The sequence below is a fragment of the Telopea speciosissima genome, chromosome 9 (assembly GCF_018873765.1).
Source record: "Telopea speciosissima isolate NSW1024214 ecotype Mountain lineage chromosome 9, Tspe_v1, whole genome shotgun sequence".
In the NCBI taxonomy this organism is placed as follows: domain Eukaryota; kingdom Viridiplantae; phylum Streptophyta; class Magnoliopsida; order Proteales; family Proteaceae; genus Telopea; species Telopea speciosissima.
Genome location: NC_057924.1, coordinates 62,247,762 through 62,263,528, shown reverse-complemented (window position 1 = coordinate 62,263,528; position 15,767 = coordinate 62,247,762). Strand labels below are relative to the sequence as shown.

The window sequence follows — 15,767 nt, the reverse complement described above, 5'->3', positions numbered from 1 at the left end:
AACCTATGAAATCAACATTCTTAATGCACCTAACCTTCACCCAAGGCTGTTTAAGGCTTCCAAACACTGCAATGAACAATCTCATGCTGCTACATAATCCCCGGATGCTCTAGCATCATTGCCAACAAGTCACATCACTGTCAAATGACCAAAATGCCCCTAGATGACTCCCAAACACTATGGGACCTCTGTATACACTACCAAACCCCTGTAATGATATCACTACCGTTGTGAACACTGTAAGAACTACTGAAGATGGTGGGGACACTATCCAGTCACTGTCTGCACTGCCATAAGCATGTAACTACACCAAGATGCATTGTGTTGACCACAACAACACACATGCATTGTGTTGACAACAATGACAACCAACACACAGTCACTGCCATCTGCACTGTGTATTCATCAGTTAATTAATTTGAATACTTCCAAAAACAATTCTAGTCAATCTCAACCAAAATGAGGCTCCTAGAAATCATAGTTTGATCCCCTATTCCAGCATAATAGGATAAGTTACTAATCATTCTTCCCCTATCAGACATGGTGCAATTTAACTCAATTATGTTCAATATGTTTTAAAAGCAAATATCTTTGTTTAAAATATTAAACTTCTACCCCTCTTATCCAACACGAGGCACCTAGAGATCACAAATTAATCTCCCACTCAAGCAAGCTTGGAAGTATATCTCCCAGACAACATTTCATGAACTAAAATTTAATTCAATTCAATTAATCACATTATTGGACACTCCACTGAGAGTAAAGCAAAAACTACCTGGATGTCAAAACACATTAAAGCTTAAGCCTTCAAACTAAAAGCTACTTAAATTGGGAAGTTCTACTTAAACAAGTCAGGGCCCAGAGAAATATAAATATTTAGAAACCCTCCACACTAATTTCTCTAGATGGGTATATGAAAACAACAATGAGGATCACGCCCATAAGTCAGAATGTGGACTGGATTGATCATGGAGGTGGAAACAGATGCAAAGTAGGTGGTGACATGAATGCAATAGGACCACAGACCACTGGCCATGGTATAGACAAAAGTAAGGAACCAAAAGGCTACAGAAATCTTAAATGTACTAAGAATTAGTGAGAAACAAGAAGTGAAGGAATGAGAAGGAAAGCTTTCCCCACCTTGTACCAAATTTCCCTGCAAGTATGACGACGTAGAAAAATGGGCAAGATATTTATATAAGTCATCTGTGTGAAACCAGAGAACATGCCAGTTTATTTGATGGAGTTGCCCTCAAATCAACCAACTTCATAGCCAATAATCCACGAGAGAGAAGAGTCATCAGATGATCTTTATATATATATAATCATCAACTTACAGCCTAGAGATTTTCCATTTACATAAATTGACATATTTTCGACATTATCCGCAATGACCATTAAAATTGAAATTCTTCTTTACTTCATTGCTACATCTGGCTCCTCCTAGACCCTGTAGTAGCAGGAGCCTCGTGCACTGGGATGCTCATTTTTTTTTTCTTTACTTCATTGCTACTTCTGCTTGGACTTGAGCTCCTTTACCCTCTCTTCAGTGGCTCTCAGCGCCTCTCCGTAGATGCTTATTAACTGAAAAGAACAGTTTCAATCCTTAAGTTAGTAATTGGCTAAGTATTACATGTGCAGAAGTGAGAATAAACTACGCTCCACCTTCCCCATATGACTACTATTAGAAAAGTACTTTGAGTTTAGCATTCCCATGCTGAATGTTTTGAAGTAAAAAAATCTTAGCCAACTAGTCTACAGGTGTTTCAAATTCTCAATTCTTGTAGTGTTCCTTGCACTCGTTCCCCTTTTTGGCAAATATGGTACAGACAGCAACTTCCCATAACCCACGGCAGTGTTGGTAGCTATCACTTTTCAATCAAGAACTAAAACAAAACCCTAATGTTTTATAGTTCTCATAGCATTCCAAAAAATCCTCTAAATTAGCTCTTTCTGGATAATAAATGACAGCATTTCTTGGTTTTGACAGTCAGGAATGAATTCAATCAGTTATCAGATGGTTAGGGACATCATGCAGAAAGGGATTCTTTATCGAGGCAAGGTTCATTTCGCTTTTTCTGACTACCCAAATGGAGTCAATTCACTATCACACACCCATACACATATAAGCCAACAAACCAATCAGAGTCATCCACCATTAAGATGATCTAATAGACGTCATACCTGATCAACTTCTTCAGGGGAGATTATAAACGGAGGGGCCATCAGTATGTTATCCCCAACAACTCTTACTAGCATTCCTCTCTTCTCGCACTCGGCTCCAAAATATGCACCTATGCCTGTCATGGCACATCAAAACACTCACTTTGTAAGAAGAGAAGATAACCATCACTGAGAAATTGGAAGGATGTTGAATATACAAAATAAATTGGCTTCTCAAATCAACGCACAGGTGTGTGAACACAGATTATGGAAAGGGCAAAAACCATGAGGTCCATATGCAGCCTTTATGACTGAGTAGTAGATGTATACCATACAAGTTCCATTAGGATTGTTTAAATTTTTTTGAAAGTGATTCAGACTATGTACTTGGGTGAAAGGTCGCATTCATGTAATTTTGAAATTTTATAGTGCTCCATTGTTTGGGGCTGGCAGAAGTTTGTAACCTTCTTACACTATTTATAGGGATGAGTTGTCATCACTGGGGGTGGGGATGGGAGCTTTTTATCTTGGGAATATGGACTTCTCATGTGTAAAGTATGAACAAATGGGATACAATGGGTTTTAACGTGCACTCTTTTCTTCTTCTTCTCACCCTTTCTTGTAACCCTCATTTTAATGACGACATGCTAGATAATTTCTATCTGTTTTCTCTAGCTAAGTAATGGGCCTGCCATGGGTTGGACTTTGGAGCTTCAATCCATGGCCAGAAAACAGGCAACATACCTCTACTCCTCACTGAACTTTTTCATCACAAATTAACTGGCAACGGTGGGCCACCTATCTCACAATTTCTTTCCACAAGAACCACTATCTCAGTCAGAGTTGTAGTTAGAAAGTCAATATGGAGCTTACCCCATTCAGGAGGGAATGGATCATTAGGTGATTTATTGTCAGCAAACTCAGTCCCAAGAACCAAGCCCGTTCCACGTATCTGCATAAGAATGTTCATTAAACAAAGGAAATATGAAGGAACCCAACTAATGTTTAGGTATTTAAATGAACCATAAACAACCCGATAGCATCAAGTACCTCCCCGATAATTGGACTATCAGAATAGGCTTTGACTCCATCTTGAAACCTTGGGGAAATGCTCTGGACTTTCCCAACAATATTTCTTTCTCTGAAAACAAGAAAGAGGAGTGTCTTGGCTCACCATTGTATTTATTGTTTGAAGTTCAAGAAAATTAAGCAGTGCAGACATACTTGTATATTTTGATTGCTTCCAGTGCTACAGCACAGGAAACCGGATGCCCAGAATAAGTAAATCCATGGGAAAAGTTACCTGAAAACAACACAATTAAGAACACCACTCTACAGAGTAAAAATAGAGTATCTCCTATCAGATTTAAGCACTAAAAGTATACCAAGTTTGTTGCTTTGCGAGTGTATGACTGCTGATATTTCAGGGCTCACAAGAACTGCACCAATGGGCACATATGCAGATGAAAGAGCCTGACAAACACATTTTGAGATGGGGGTGAATAACAATAAGAAATTGCTTCTGTTGATATGGGCAGGTAAGTTACTTTCTCAGATCTTATTACCTTTGCTATGGAGACAAGGTCTGGTTTAATATTGTATTTGTCACAACCAAACATTGTTCCTAGCCTTCCAAAGGCACATATCACCTATGCAGGAGAAATAGATATTAGGAGAAAATACAGCCATAAGGAAGAAACAAGTAAAGTTCCTCAGAAAGTAATACAAACAGGATAAAAAGAGTTAAATACCTCATCTGCAATGAAGAGAATGTCATATTTTTTCAAGACAGCTTGAACCTGCAATGAGTAAGAGTAAAATGATTAGCATATAGGTATTCATTCACTATACAGTTCATCATAGTTGTGTAATCAGTAAAACGTTACTCTAGAAATTAATGAAGAGGGTGACAGAAAACCTGTATATGCAATTAAGTAGCCCTTAAAGATGGACGGACTGTTCAAAGCAATGGGTATTAATGACAAACATATATGAGCCCACCTAAGTCGATGTATTCTAATTGAAGGGTCAGAGTTACACACGGATTCAGGAATATAAAGGTCACTATATTTATTTATTTATTTATGAATGATGATTTGGGGGACACCATTTGTCTGTCAAATGAATGAGTTTGTCTATATGTCTGCATTCGCATGTAATCAGATGCAAAATGATGAATATATAATGACATCAAGCACATGCATGGATGTATTTACTGTTTATACATGTCAATGTAATCATCCCTAATGCATCCTCTTCTACTACATGTCAATGTATTCATCTCTAATGCATCCTCTGTAACGAGATATTTGACTTAGGCATGTGTGACCAGTGTTTCACCAAGATTTTCAAATCATTTTACACTATTTATGATAAATATGCCATCTATCATACAAAAATAAATGGGAATAAAAATCAAAATGGGTTGGTTCTCAATTGGTGAACTCCAATCACTGATTGAGTCACCAACAGACCAAGCATTCACAAACAGAGGTCTCCCCCGGGGAGTGGGGGACAACTTCCACTATATTGAGGAATCACCTTCTCGAAATATGTTGCAGGTGGTAGGATTACACCTCCAGCACCCATTACAGGCTCGGCAATGAATGCAGCAATCTGGCATTTACAAACATGAATGATCAGCAACAGAACATCCCTTGCAAATAGAATAATTCCTATAGACGTTGGGTATTATTTGAAGCAACTACCGTCTCTGGTCCCTCTTTAAGTATAAGATTCTCCAAATTATTAGCTAATCTGGTAGAAAACTCCTCCTCCGTCTCTCCTGGCACACATATGAACATGTCTCTTAGTAACAAAAGGAACAAGTTGAGGAATCAATGCTAACATGAGTAAGATAAAAACCTGGCAAATGAAACCTCCAATAATGTGGGCAGTCAGTATGCAACACAAATGGTGCAGGCAGATCAAATTTTTGATGAAGAGCTGGAAGGCTGTAAGAGAATTTTATCAGAAGTGCACTTAACAGATTCCGACAATAACTCCAAAAAAACACAAAATAACTTAAGGTTTAAAATATCATAGGCCACTATTGCCAGCAAAAGAGTTCCAATATTATGATGTACTACTAAAATTATGCTTGTAATAGTGCTTTCAGACATACATACCCAGAAAGGCTAGCTGTTATCAAAGTTGACCCATGGTATCTGTCAAAAAATGCAGAAGACAACAAAATTATACCCTAAGAAATAGACTAGGACTTCCAGTTAACCGATCAAGAACATACGATTTTTGCCGTGCAATAAATTTCTTCTTATTTGGCCTTCCCAGTGCATTGTTATAGTACCAAACCAACTTCACCTACAAGAATAGAAAGATAACCAAAAGAAATCATAAATTAGAAGTTGAATCAAAGATAATGACTTTCAAAGCATTCCCACCTCATTTCATTATCTTTGATGAAATTGGTAATTATTTTTAATCATGTTCCAATTAACTTGTTTGTCATGTATTGTCTGTATAAAAATTTCTATACTATGAGAATTAGTAAAAAAAGAAAATGACATGCACAGCTAGATGGACCATGCTTTCTCCACAACATATTGATGTGAAGCCTAATGAAGCTTAAGCTTCTTCAGCCCTTATTCATCCTCCCGCATTCAGTTTCTCCTCCTGATGATTCAATTCTATAAAAAAATTGTCATGTGATACAGTTTTACTCACTTGTATGAAATGATCATAAAATTCAACACAAGAAAAACAAGAGGGAAAAATGATGCCTATTTATGAAGAGCAACCTGAGAATCATTAGCTTCTGATCCACTATTTGTAAAAAAGGCCTTCCCCATTTTGCTTGCCGTAAAGAGCTCAAGAAGCTCTTTTGCGAGTTCCTGACCAAGATAAGGAAGGGAAACCAAAAAAAAAGGTCAAGAAATAATTCACATTCACTGGGAAACTTCCTCAACTATCTATCTGATAACAAATAATACATTTGGAAGAATGTAGTATCAGTTAAAGAGAAGAGAAAAGTACATAATATTTGATGGAAAGAAACATCAACGAAGCAGTAAACAGTGCAGCTGTAAAAATTGTCAAACTATTAAGCGAAACAGAAGTTAGTGGAAATAAGAGAAAGGAAGATTAGAAAAGATGGTAGCAGTTGGAGAATTTGTTTGTTCAGGAACAAATGTATAGCAGAAACGCATTACTGATTCAACAAGTATTAAGATGCAAACCTGAGATTCATAAGAGGAATAGCATTCTAGTGCTTTCATAGATAACGCTCACGAGTTTTTTTTCAGAAAAATAATGGAATTGTTTGTTTAAGGACACATGTATGGCAGATAAGCATCAATGAATCAAAAAATACAGAGATGCCAACATAGCATTTAAAAGAAAGCGATATAAGCCAAAGGTAACTCGAGTACCAAGGAGGGTTTTGTGGTACGATTCCAGAAGGAGTGATAAAATGGCAAGGTGTTCAATTGTGCAGTTGCAGCTGCAACAAGTCGGGGTTCATTTCCACCTGCAAAATTCAAAAGCAGTACATAGATGAATTGGTTTTAAGCAATCATTCAGACATGACGTACATCTTATATGTATCCCACAAATTAGTATAGCAGTTTTTTTTTAACCCACTCTATGAGAAAAAGTACTTAAAAAATGGGAGCAAAAGTTACATGGGCCACAATTGACATAGTTACAGACTTATTGTTTCTTCTACTGTCCAATTGATAATGAGAAAAATGCAAATGCAACATAGCTAATTCAGTGTCCTGTCTCACTAATTGGGATGAAATGCTAAGCTATGCCCAAGATGAGGGTGGAACCCAGTTGTTTGCCATTGAATCCTGTAGGGTTGTATATATATATGGGCTGATGTTCTCTGTGGGGGAGCGTGGCTTCTGCATGCACGGGGGGCCAATGTAAGCACATGCATTGGCATCACTGGTGACGGGATTTCCACCTTTCATGGGGGCAGGGTGGTCATTTCCCTTATATATATATATAAGGGCGTACCTAGTCCACGAGGCTACTGCCACTGCGGGATCTGGGGAGGGTAATAATGTATGCAGCCTACCCCTGCTTTCGCAGAGAGGCTGTTTCCAGACTCGAACCCGTGACCACTTAGTCACAATAGAGCAATATACATATATATATTTATCCAAGTGTGAAAATCTGGACTGCAGCATGGTACATTGCACAAACTTCTTCTTTTTTCACCATTTATAGAGGATGTTCGAACATCATGATTTTCATCACAGAGCAACTGTTCTGAAACTGGAAGGGCTAAATCATTTTTCATAGTGGAAGGGGAGCATCCAATATAAGTAGAATGTTAAGATGGAATTTAATTTATAAAATACTTTACGTTGACAAAAAATAAAAGTGAGAGAAATACATGCATACACAGATAGGTGTTTGCAATTTTATTGAAATTTACGAATACCTAAAGCTGTGCACCATAGACCAGCCAGGGAATCAAGATACTTCTTCCCGTTGACATCATACACATAAGAACCCTGCAGCCATTGATCAAAAAGTGGGCCAATATGGTCAAGGAACAAAACAGCTATCTAATAGAAGAAAATGATGCTGTTACAAAATGAAATAAGATTATCAACCTCAATCCAGTTCTATTGTAGTTATAGGGTCAACAAGAGAAAGCAACACATAGAACGTATCTGAAAAAGGGGGAAAGCCATATAGACATGACTACATGTTCATCAAAGACAGGTATTTGATTCTTTTTTTAACCTTATATGTGACAAGGATAAGGCTAATTTGAAGAACATGTCAGAGAGAGTATTAGTACCTCGGACTTTTCAATAACCAGAGGATTTAAATCACTCTGCCACCCAGCAGTGAATGGTGCCAACATATCATGTCCTTTAAAGCTGAGACAGTGAAGGCATTTTAGCAAACAAGAAACAAAATAAATTACTCTACATGTGTCTAAACTATTTATGTGAGTGCTTACACTTGGATAGAAGACAAAAAAAAAATCTAGTGTCATGCATGTCTATGTACGTGGATGTGCAAATAAATAAAAATGCTAACAGAAATTATGACAAAATTAGTAAGAGCATCAATGACTAGGGATAGCAATCATGCAGGAAGAAGCACAGCATACTCTTTTCGGTCCTTGAACTCAACTGCTGAATCTTCTTTCTGCAGAGATGCTTCTGCACTGTAAAATCGGGCAAGTACAGGGATCCGGTGCTGATTCCCCTGCAACCTTCCAGAAGCTGCAACATGTCTTACAAATTCACCAGCCTGTCAAAGGAGGAGGGGGGGATGAAACAAAAGCCAACAGGGATGCATGATATCAGAAAATAACTTACATGAGGGTAGTATTCCAGTACTCAAGAAAAGACAAATCTTAATTGTGTCAGTTTTCTTTTCTTTTTTTCCAAAGTCATGGCATACCAATCCTATAGTTCTAGGATATATACATATTGATCTCTGGACATACTTTGAAATAATTGTCTCAACGATTTCTGTGCCGGTGACTACTGAGACCGTGTGCCAAGGTAACAAAAACATATCAAAGGCACAGGGTATTTTCTGTGTGACTGATAATTAATAAACTACCAGAATCAGACAAAATTGCCCAGGATTAAATTATACTACAAATTAGTGTCCAAAAATAACATCAAGAATCAAGTAGGGAAGAAAGAAAATAAATTAAAATATATGGTTATAGGAGCAATCCATGGAACATATGATATAAACTACAATCACGACTCGTGCTCTTACGATCACACGAGAATAACCAATAGTCACCTAAAAAGACCCAACAGATGGTCTCCTTCACCAATTTAAGGAAACAAAAACGGAAGCTAAGAGATATTAAAGGCAAAAATAATAGAACTTCATGCAATCAATGGCTTAGTATGATCTATAAAGTTGTACTGCCAAACTGGATTAATTTCCATCAAGGGTCCATCCTCAGCTAAACAGTGTCAATCACACTGAGCCGATAGAGCGACCTTACTGAACAGCACATGTGAATTGACCGCTAATACTTCTCGGAAATACCAAAATTCGGAATATCAAGAATAATACTTGATCAGAATTTTAATCTGACCACAGTTGCCAAAATACCTAGATTAAGATCAAATGAATTTTAAGAAGAAAAAAGTATGATCTAAGCGTGATAGATTGAACAAAAATTCACTATATTTCAACCAATCGTGATGAAAGCACACACAATTCTAAACAACCACAAATCAAAACTATCGAAAAGATAACACTAAAAATAAAGCAGCGTGATCGATGAGAAATTAAAACAGAAATGAAGCAGAGAACAGAGTTACAAACTTGATAACAATGGAACAAAATAAAAAGAAAGGTGAAGAATCTGCATGAAGGCTCTCTGAGTTTTCAAGGATTGAAACCTGGGAAGTGAGATTAGATCGAAGGAGATGTTTCAGGACCATCTTGGACTATCTCTCGCTCTCTCTCCCGGAATGCAAAGCTTAGCAGAGAAAATTAAATAACTTTTCTTGCTTAATATAGTGATTTGCTAGTGATACGTGCGGTTCTTATCTGTCAGAATCAGTGAGAGCATCTGGACGAAAATACCCTTATCTTGTCACAAACGGCTCTGCATGGTAGAGTGAACCAGCACGAGCCATAGTGCGGAGGTTTAGCTTGAACCGCGAGCTAAGAACAAAACGTCTGACAAAGAGCTCTAGCTTTTGAGTCTGATCTTACGTGGAGTGATAAATTCTAGCCTGAATAAAGGGCTGAAAAAGTGGGGTACTATAATCCAAATAATTAACTTTGGAGTTTGGATTCCATAAAAATTTTTATAAAAAAAAAAGAAAAAAAAACCTTGGACATTGAGGTATATAGATCAAAGTAGTTGAAAGCATGGTTCTTAATATCGGATCAAATCGGCCGATATCATTTAGATCGGATTGGATTGGATCGATTTGGTATTGGTCATGACCGATTCCAAGAGTAGACTGATCTGGCAGTGTATTCCTAGATTGTTCCTTGGATTGATCTTGACTGGCTCAGTCGATCCGATTCGATACTTATCATTATTTTGGTGTTTTTTAACCGATATTTCGGGGTTTTGATTGATTTTTCAATTCTTGACCGATCCATATCCATTTTTAATATTTTATTATATTTTTTATCTATCCTAGCCAATTTTAACTTGTTCAAATCAATAACGGTCTTGACTAATCCTGAGTCCCATACCTAGATACTAAACATTAGACATTATTTACAATTCTTATTCTTCTAATGGGAAAGCGCGTGGATTGCACATGCAAATCATGTTTTACTCTTAATCTATTGGTTAAGGGTAAAAGTTTAGGAAGTATAATAACTAAGTTCAAAAGTGAAAAGAGTAGATTTTGGCTGTGTTTGGTATGTATTCTCAAAATAAATTTTAGGTCTCAAACGTATTATGAAACCTAAATCTATTAATGAATAATATATACCAAACACAACTTTAAAGTGTCGATACCTTAATTGGACGAAGTACTATCACCACTTGCCAAATTGGCTAAATCTTAGACCGATTTAAATCAGCCACTAATTTCGATCTTAACCAAAACCAGTCTAATCTAACCATCCCAAATATCAATACCTAAAACCTTGAGCAAGGTTGTCTCTTGGTGGATTAGGTGTTTCCTCAGGGCCTTTAAGCTAACCTTAATTATACGGGCACTCTCGGCCACATGATAGTTTAGTTGGACGCTTAAAATTTGTGTGATTTTCAACAATACATTTACTTGTATATGAAAATTTAGATCAAAATAATTTCATTGTGTAAAATTACTTTGAAAAATAATTTTAATGTACTTAATAAAATTAGGAAGGAAATAGTTCAATAGAAGTACACGTTTGGCCAAATGAATATCTGATGGATGTGTCTGTAGCATAGTTCTAAAACTCGTCTCGACTCGGTGAGATCTCGGCGAATTTCTCAATTTTTTGAGAAATCGAGACGAGATGACAAACGATACATAAAAGTGCAATATCTCGTCGAGATCTCGGATTGACCCATGGAAATGACCCTTCTACTATGTATTTATTTACCTAACTCGACATATCTCGACGAGATCTCGGATCTCGGGTCGAGATCTTGAGTTAACCCATGGAAATGACACGTTTACTATGTATTTACTTACCTAACTCGACAGAACTCTTATATGCTTGTTGTGGAGCACTAAATGCAACATTACAGCAATACTATGTCATGACAAGACTATGTGACACTAGCGGGGACTAAATACTTGATTCAAATTCATTTTATGTGATGATAGTTGTAACACTGTGAAACAGTCTGATGTATCACTTTAACATTTCTAATTCTTATTTAAGTTGTTTAGCTATTAATTGAATGTTTTGCTTGTTTTCTATTACTAAATTATGTATAGAGTAGGGTATTTTAGTACATTATCGCCTATCAACCTATGGTCCGAATTGAAACTCATATTTGAACTTTGTTTCTGCAAAATCTGATAATGTCATTGTGTTTAAATGGCTTAAAATAGGATGAATGCCAAGTTTCAGACCCAAACTAAGTCTAAAATCCACCGAGTTGAGGCTTCGAGTCGAAAAAAAAAATGCACCAACTTGGCAAGATCTCGACGAAATCTCGACTCGATTTGATTTTTTCAAGCACCGAGTTGGCACCGAGACCCAAGTTTTAGTACCTTAGCTTGTAGATATTTGAAGCTGAGCATTGAGTGTCTTTTTTATATGTTTTTAAAGGGTTTTTTTTTGGGGGGGGGGTCTGAATATGTTCATCACATGATGGTTTTTTATCATGTGACAAAGTCTATTGATGCCCAAACTTCATAGATATCTTAACTATTTCTTCAAAATTATGAATTGATTTTCAATCTAATATCATCATATAATTTAGCAGATGATGAAACCATAGAGAGTCATAGTCTTCTTCTCAATTGGGATATAAATAAATTCTATTGCACATTTTGGGTATGTTTGGATGCCAAAAAAAAGAGAAGAAAAAATTATGATGATACAATAATTGATTTATGTTTCTAACTCTCTTCAGATTTAATTTTTTTTATAGAAAAAAAATCCTTTTCTTAGCATCCAAAGTCCAAACATAGCCTTAACGAGCAGGACGCAAAGGGCAAAATCAATTTTTTCATAAATATCTTTGGGTCACCTGATTCCATTATTAGAGTCTACCTAATACAATTAATAATTGAGAAAATTACACTACCACCCCCTGAGATTTGTATAAAATATAGCACGACCCCCTGTGTTTCAAAATTATACAGCTAAGCCCCCTTAGTTTTGGTTATTTGTTACAGTCAACCCCATTCCGTTATATCAGTCCCGTTATGTTGAACGGAGATGGTAATTCATGACCTAAAATGACTAATTTACCCCTAATAGTCATTTGAGCTTCCCACACCATTCCCCTGCCCTGTTTACTCGAACTAAGGAGCTTCCCACCCCTTTCTGGTTCTATGCAACTTCAGAAGATGGCGATCTTCTGAGGAAGTGTTCATCGCCATCCCATCCCTGCTACACGAACCGAGAACTGCGACCACCGTAGTGACGATATCTACTGAATCCATCTCTGAGAACTGCGACGTTGGAAAGCCATCATCGAGATCTGCAGGCAGCGACGACAACCTGCGACGATAAGGAGGTAACTTCACATTTCCCTAGACATACATGGATTATGTCCTGATCGTCTCTGAGAAACATCCCTACTGGAATCGAAGCAAGGGAGCTAACCATTTCATGCTTTCTTGCCACGATTGGGTAAAGAAAAACTGAAAAATAAAATCCAACTCATCTTCTTCAACTTCAACTGCAAACAACAAAATGGAACCTTTGATTTTGGTTCTTTTGATTTTTGTTTTCATGCATGTGACGGGTCACAAAAAACATGGTATGTTTGTTGGCTTTACTTCAATTTGATTAAGGCTCTCTATAATGCAAACACCTCGGAATGATTCAACCCTAGAAAGGATGCATTGTTTCCTGAAATCAATCTGAAGACTGGGGAGATTGAAAGTCTTACTGGAAGCAACCATCATATATGCCCTTCCAGTTTGGGCATATTCCTTGCAGGCCATCTCCATGGGTGTATAAGGCTGGCACTGCTACAGCAATGGAAATAAAAAGATAAAGATGTGAGAGTCTTTAGGGTTAATAGCAAATGACTGAGAGAAAGGAAAAAAAATCCGAGAAAACAAGCATAGAGGGAGAATAGATGAGGCGAGAAATAGATGTATACCTGTACGATGGAGTTGCAGTTCAGCGATGGAGGCAACTTCACATTTGGGGAAGAAAATGGTAAAAATGGTTTGGTTTATAATCTTACATGAGGGCAAAGTTGAAATTTCAACTAAGTTTGAACAGGATATTAGAGGAGGGCAAAGTTGGTATTTAAAATGTATAAGTTAACACCATCCACTTACCGTCAACTGAGGGGGTGTAGCTATATAATTTTAAAATACAAAGGATCATGCTGTATTTTATACAAACCTCAGGGGGTGACAGTGTAATTTACCCTTAATAATTTTTGGCAGGCAACTTGGGACAATGAGATCCAACTTTCCCAAATGTGAGGGACGCCTGGCATGGATTCGAAAAAGACATCCCATGTTTTTTGTTTTTTGGGAAAAGGGCATTCCATGTTTTACCACTTAAACTTTATCCTTTTTTTCTCCTTTTAACTTTTTTTTGGTTTAAGGAGCCCATTAGCAATTTGGATCCTCTAATGTCGAGTTGCTCGACAGGATTGTGCTGTCAAAACACGGTGAGGCATGCAATATCCGCCTTACTTCCACTTAGGCAAGTCAACAAGGTGCTCAAGCAGGGGTAAGGCAGACATTGTGCACCTCATCGTGTCTTGGCAACACTGTCCTGCCGAGCAGCTCGACAGTAGAGGATCTGAATCTACCCATTAGGGTATTCAAAGGGATCCAGAAAAGGGGTCTAATGGGGGTCAAGAGGGCCACACACTTCTTAGGAGACTATTTTTCTAGGTCCTACTCTACCCTATTCTATGGGGGGGAGGGGAGATGTGAGCTAGAAGACTGGAACCCTAGACCTCTTAGTAACAATGGGCTTCCACATACCACTTGCTATCAAGTGCGCTAGGCACTGCCATTCCATGGTCTTAAAAGTTGGTTAACATTTTGGGATTGGTGTGTGGTTTGTGTGATTATACTTTCATAAAAAAAAAAAGTGCGCTAGGCACTTGTTCCCATGTTAAGGAGACCTGAACAGCCGATCAATCCGATGCAAACCACCAGGGCAAACTTTGGATCAACTCATTTTATCTTTTCTGGTAGAAGCTTCTTTTCACTAAAATGGAATAGAGATGGATGAATATAATGTCATAGTATCCTTGGACTGGAACAAAATATATGTCTTGGACGAGTACATTTGTGTTGTGTTTGGTATGTATTCTAAAAATAGATTTGAGGTATAAAATGCATTTTGAAACCTAATTAATCTTTATTTTCTATGTTATGAATATATTTTAGACCCATTATCTATTTTAAGAATTCATATAAAATACATTCTTACAATATTAACTAAATAACAGTTTTTCCATTGCCTCAGTGGTGGTGATTACATCCTTTATCATGAGGTCAAAGGTTCAAGTCTTGGTATTGGATCTTTCAAAGAATGTTTACTAAATGAGCGTATCTAGTTTTTAAATATTGGTATCGTTATCGACCGATACCAATATTTAAAACCATGTCCCACACCATAAGGGCCAAAAAAAGTTTGGGTTAACCAATGCATCGGAGAATTTTAGAAGCTCGTTACCAAAATTTTAGGATCATGTGGCAAAAATAGAAATGGAATCAATATGAACAACGGGAATTTACTGTTCCTCCTGGACATCCGCTACGCATACTAGTTTCCTTTTCACTGTAACAGATTGGCCCGGGAACCATAAATATGTGGAACTGTCAACGGAACCAGTCAACCACATGACTTAAAATGGGTGATGAAACTTTTTTATTTTAATGAAATGATATGGGAATCGCCCCGGGTTACAAACCAGGACATCAACTCGCCTTGTGTTGGGATTGAACGAGTCATGGGTAGTTTAGGAATAAAGAAGTGGATTCGATACTTCGAATTAGAAGCTTGACAGCCATTGTTTCGATAGATATTCCATATAAATATTGTTGTGGTGGATCCTTAGTCATCTTATCAACCATAAAGTCCAAATTTTATTAAAGAAATGAAGTGGGTTTGTATAACAAATAATGGTTTGCCTATAATTATTCTTTATATTTTATTGATGTTCATTTCTTTTTCGATATGTTTTTTTATTTTTGATAGAAATTTTTGATAAGTTAAGGGTGCGATTTATATATTATTTTTAAGAAAAAGATTCTTTGAGCCGCCAAAAGATCATGTGGCATCACATCATATGACATTACTGCTAAAGAATGTACAAAAATCATTTCAGTGCATATCAAGTTGCTTCATGACGCTTGGTTGGAGAACCCTTTCAATCTTAATAATGGATTGATAGGTATTGTTTCATTACAAAAAGAAAGTTCATTGTTGTGGTGATGGATCCTTAGTCCTTATTCAATAATAAAATTTGGAATTCATTAAATAAATGAATGTCTTTTTGTTTTTGTTTTTTTTGAACTTAT

General features: G+C 36.9%; 1 protein-coding gene across 2 annotated transcripts; it reads right to left on the bottom strand.

Annotated features, from left to right (window-relative positions):
• Nucleotides 1–1,207: 1,207 nt before the first annotated feature.
• LOC122640135 (vanillin aminotransferase) lies at nt 1,208–9,638 on the bottom strand. Of its 2 annotated transcripts, none has more exons than XM_043833277.1 (20): nt 9,525–9,638; nt 8,258–8,400; nt 7,940–8,021; nt 7,574–7,646; nt 6,552–6,649; nt 5,922–6,014; nt 5,411–5,484; nt 5,292–5,330; nt 5,029–5,117; nt 4,872–4,948; nt 4,705–4,779; nt 3,915–3,962; nt 3,729–3,812; nt 3,549–3,636; nt 3,388–3,466; nt 3,214–3,304; nt 3,037–3,115; nt 2,185–2,300; nt 1,503–1,584; nt 1,208–1,419 (listed from the first exon to the last, which is right to left on the bottom strand). In XM_043833277.1, the coding sequence occupies exons 1-19, from the start codon at nt 9,564–9,566 to the stop codon at nt 1,510–1,512; spliced, it is 1,545 nt and encodes a 514-aa protein (XP_043689212.1). In that variant the 5' UTR covers nt 9,567–9,638; the 3' UTR covers nt 1,208–1,419; nt 1,503–1,509. The 2 variants fall into 2 exon arrangements, with proteins under 2 accessions (XP_043689212.1, XP_043689213.1); XM_043833278.1 differs by having other exon boundaries at nt 1,208–1,431; nt 1,514–1,584; nt 9,525–9,627.
• Nucleotides 9,639–15,767: the final 6,129 nt, after the last annotated feature.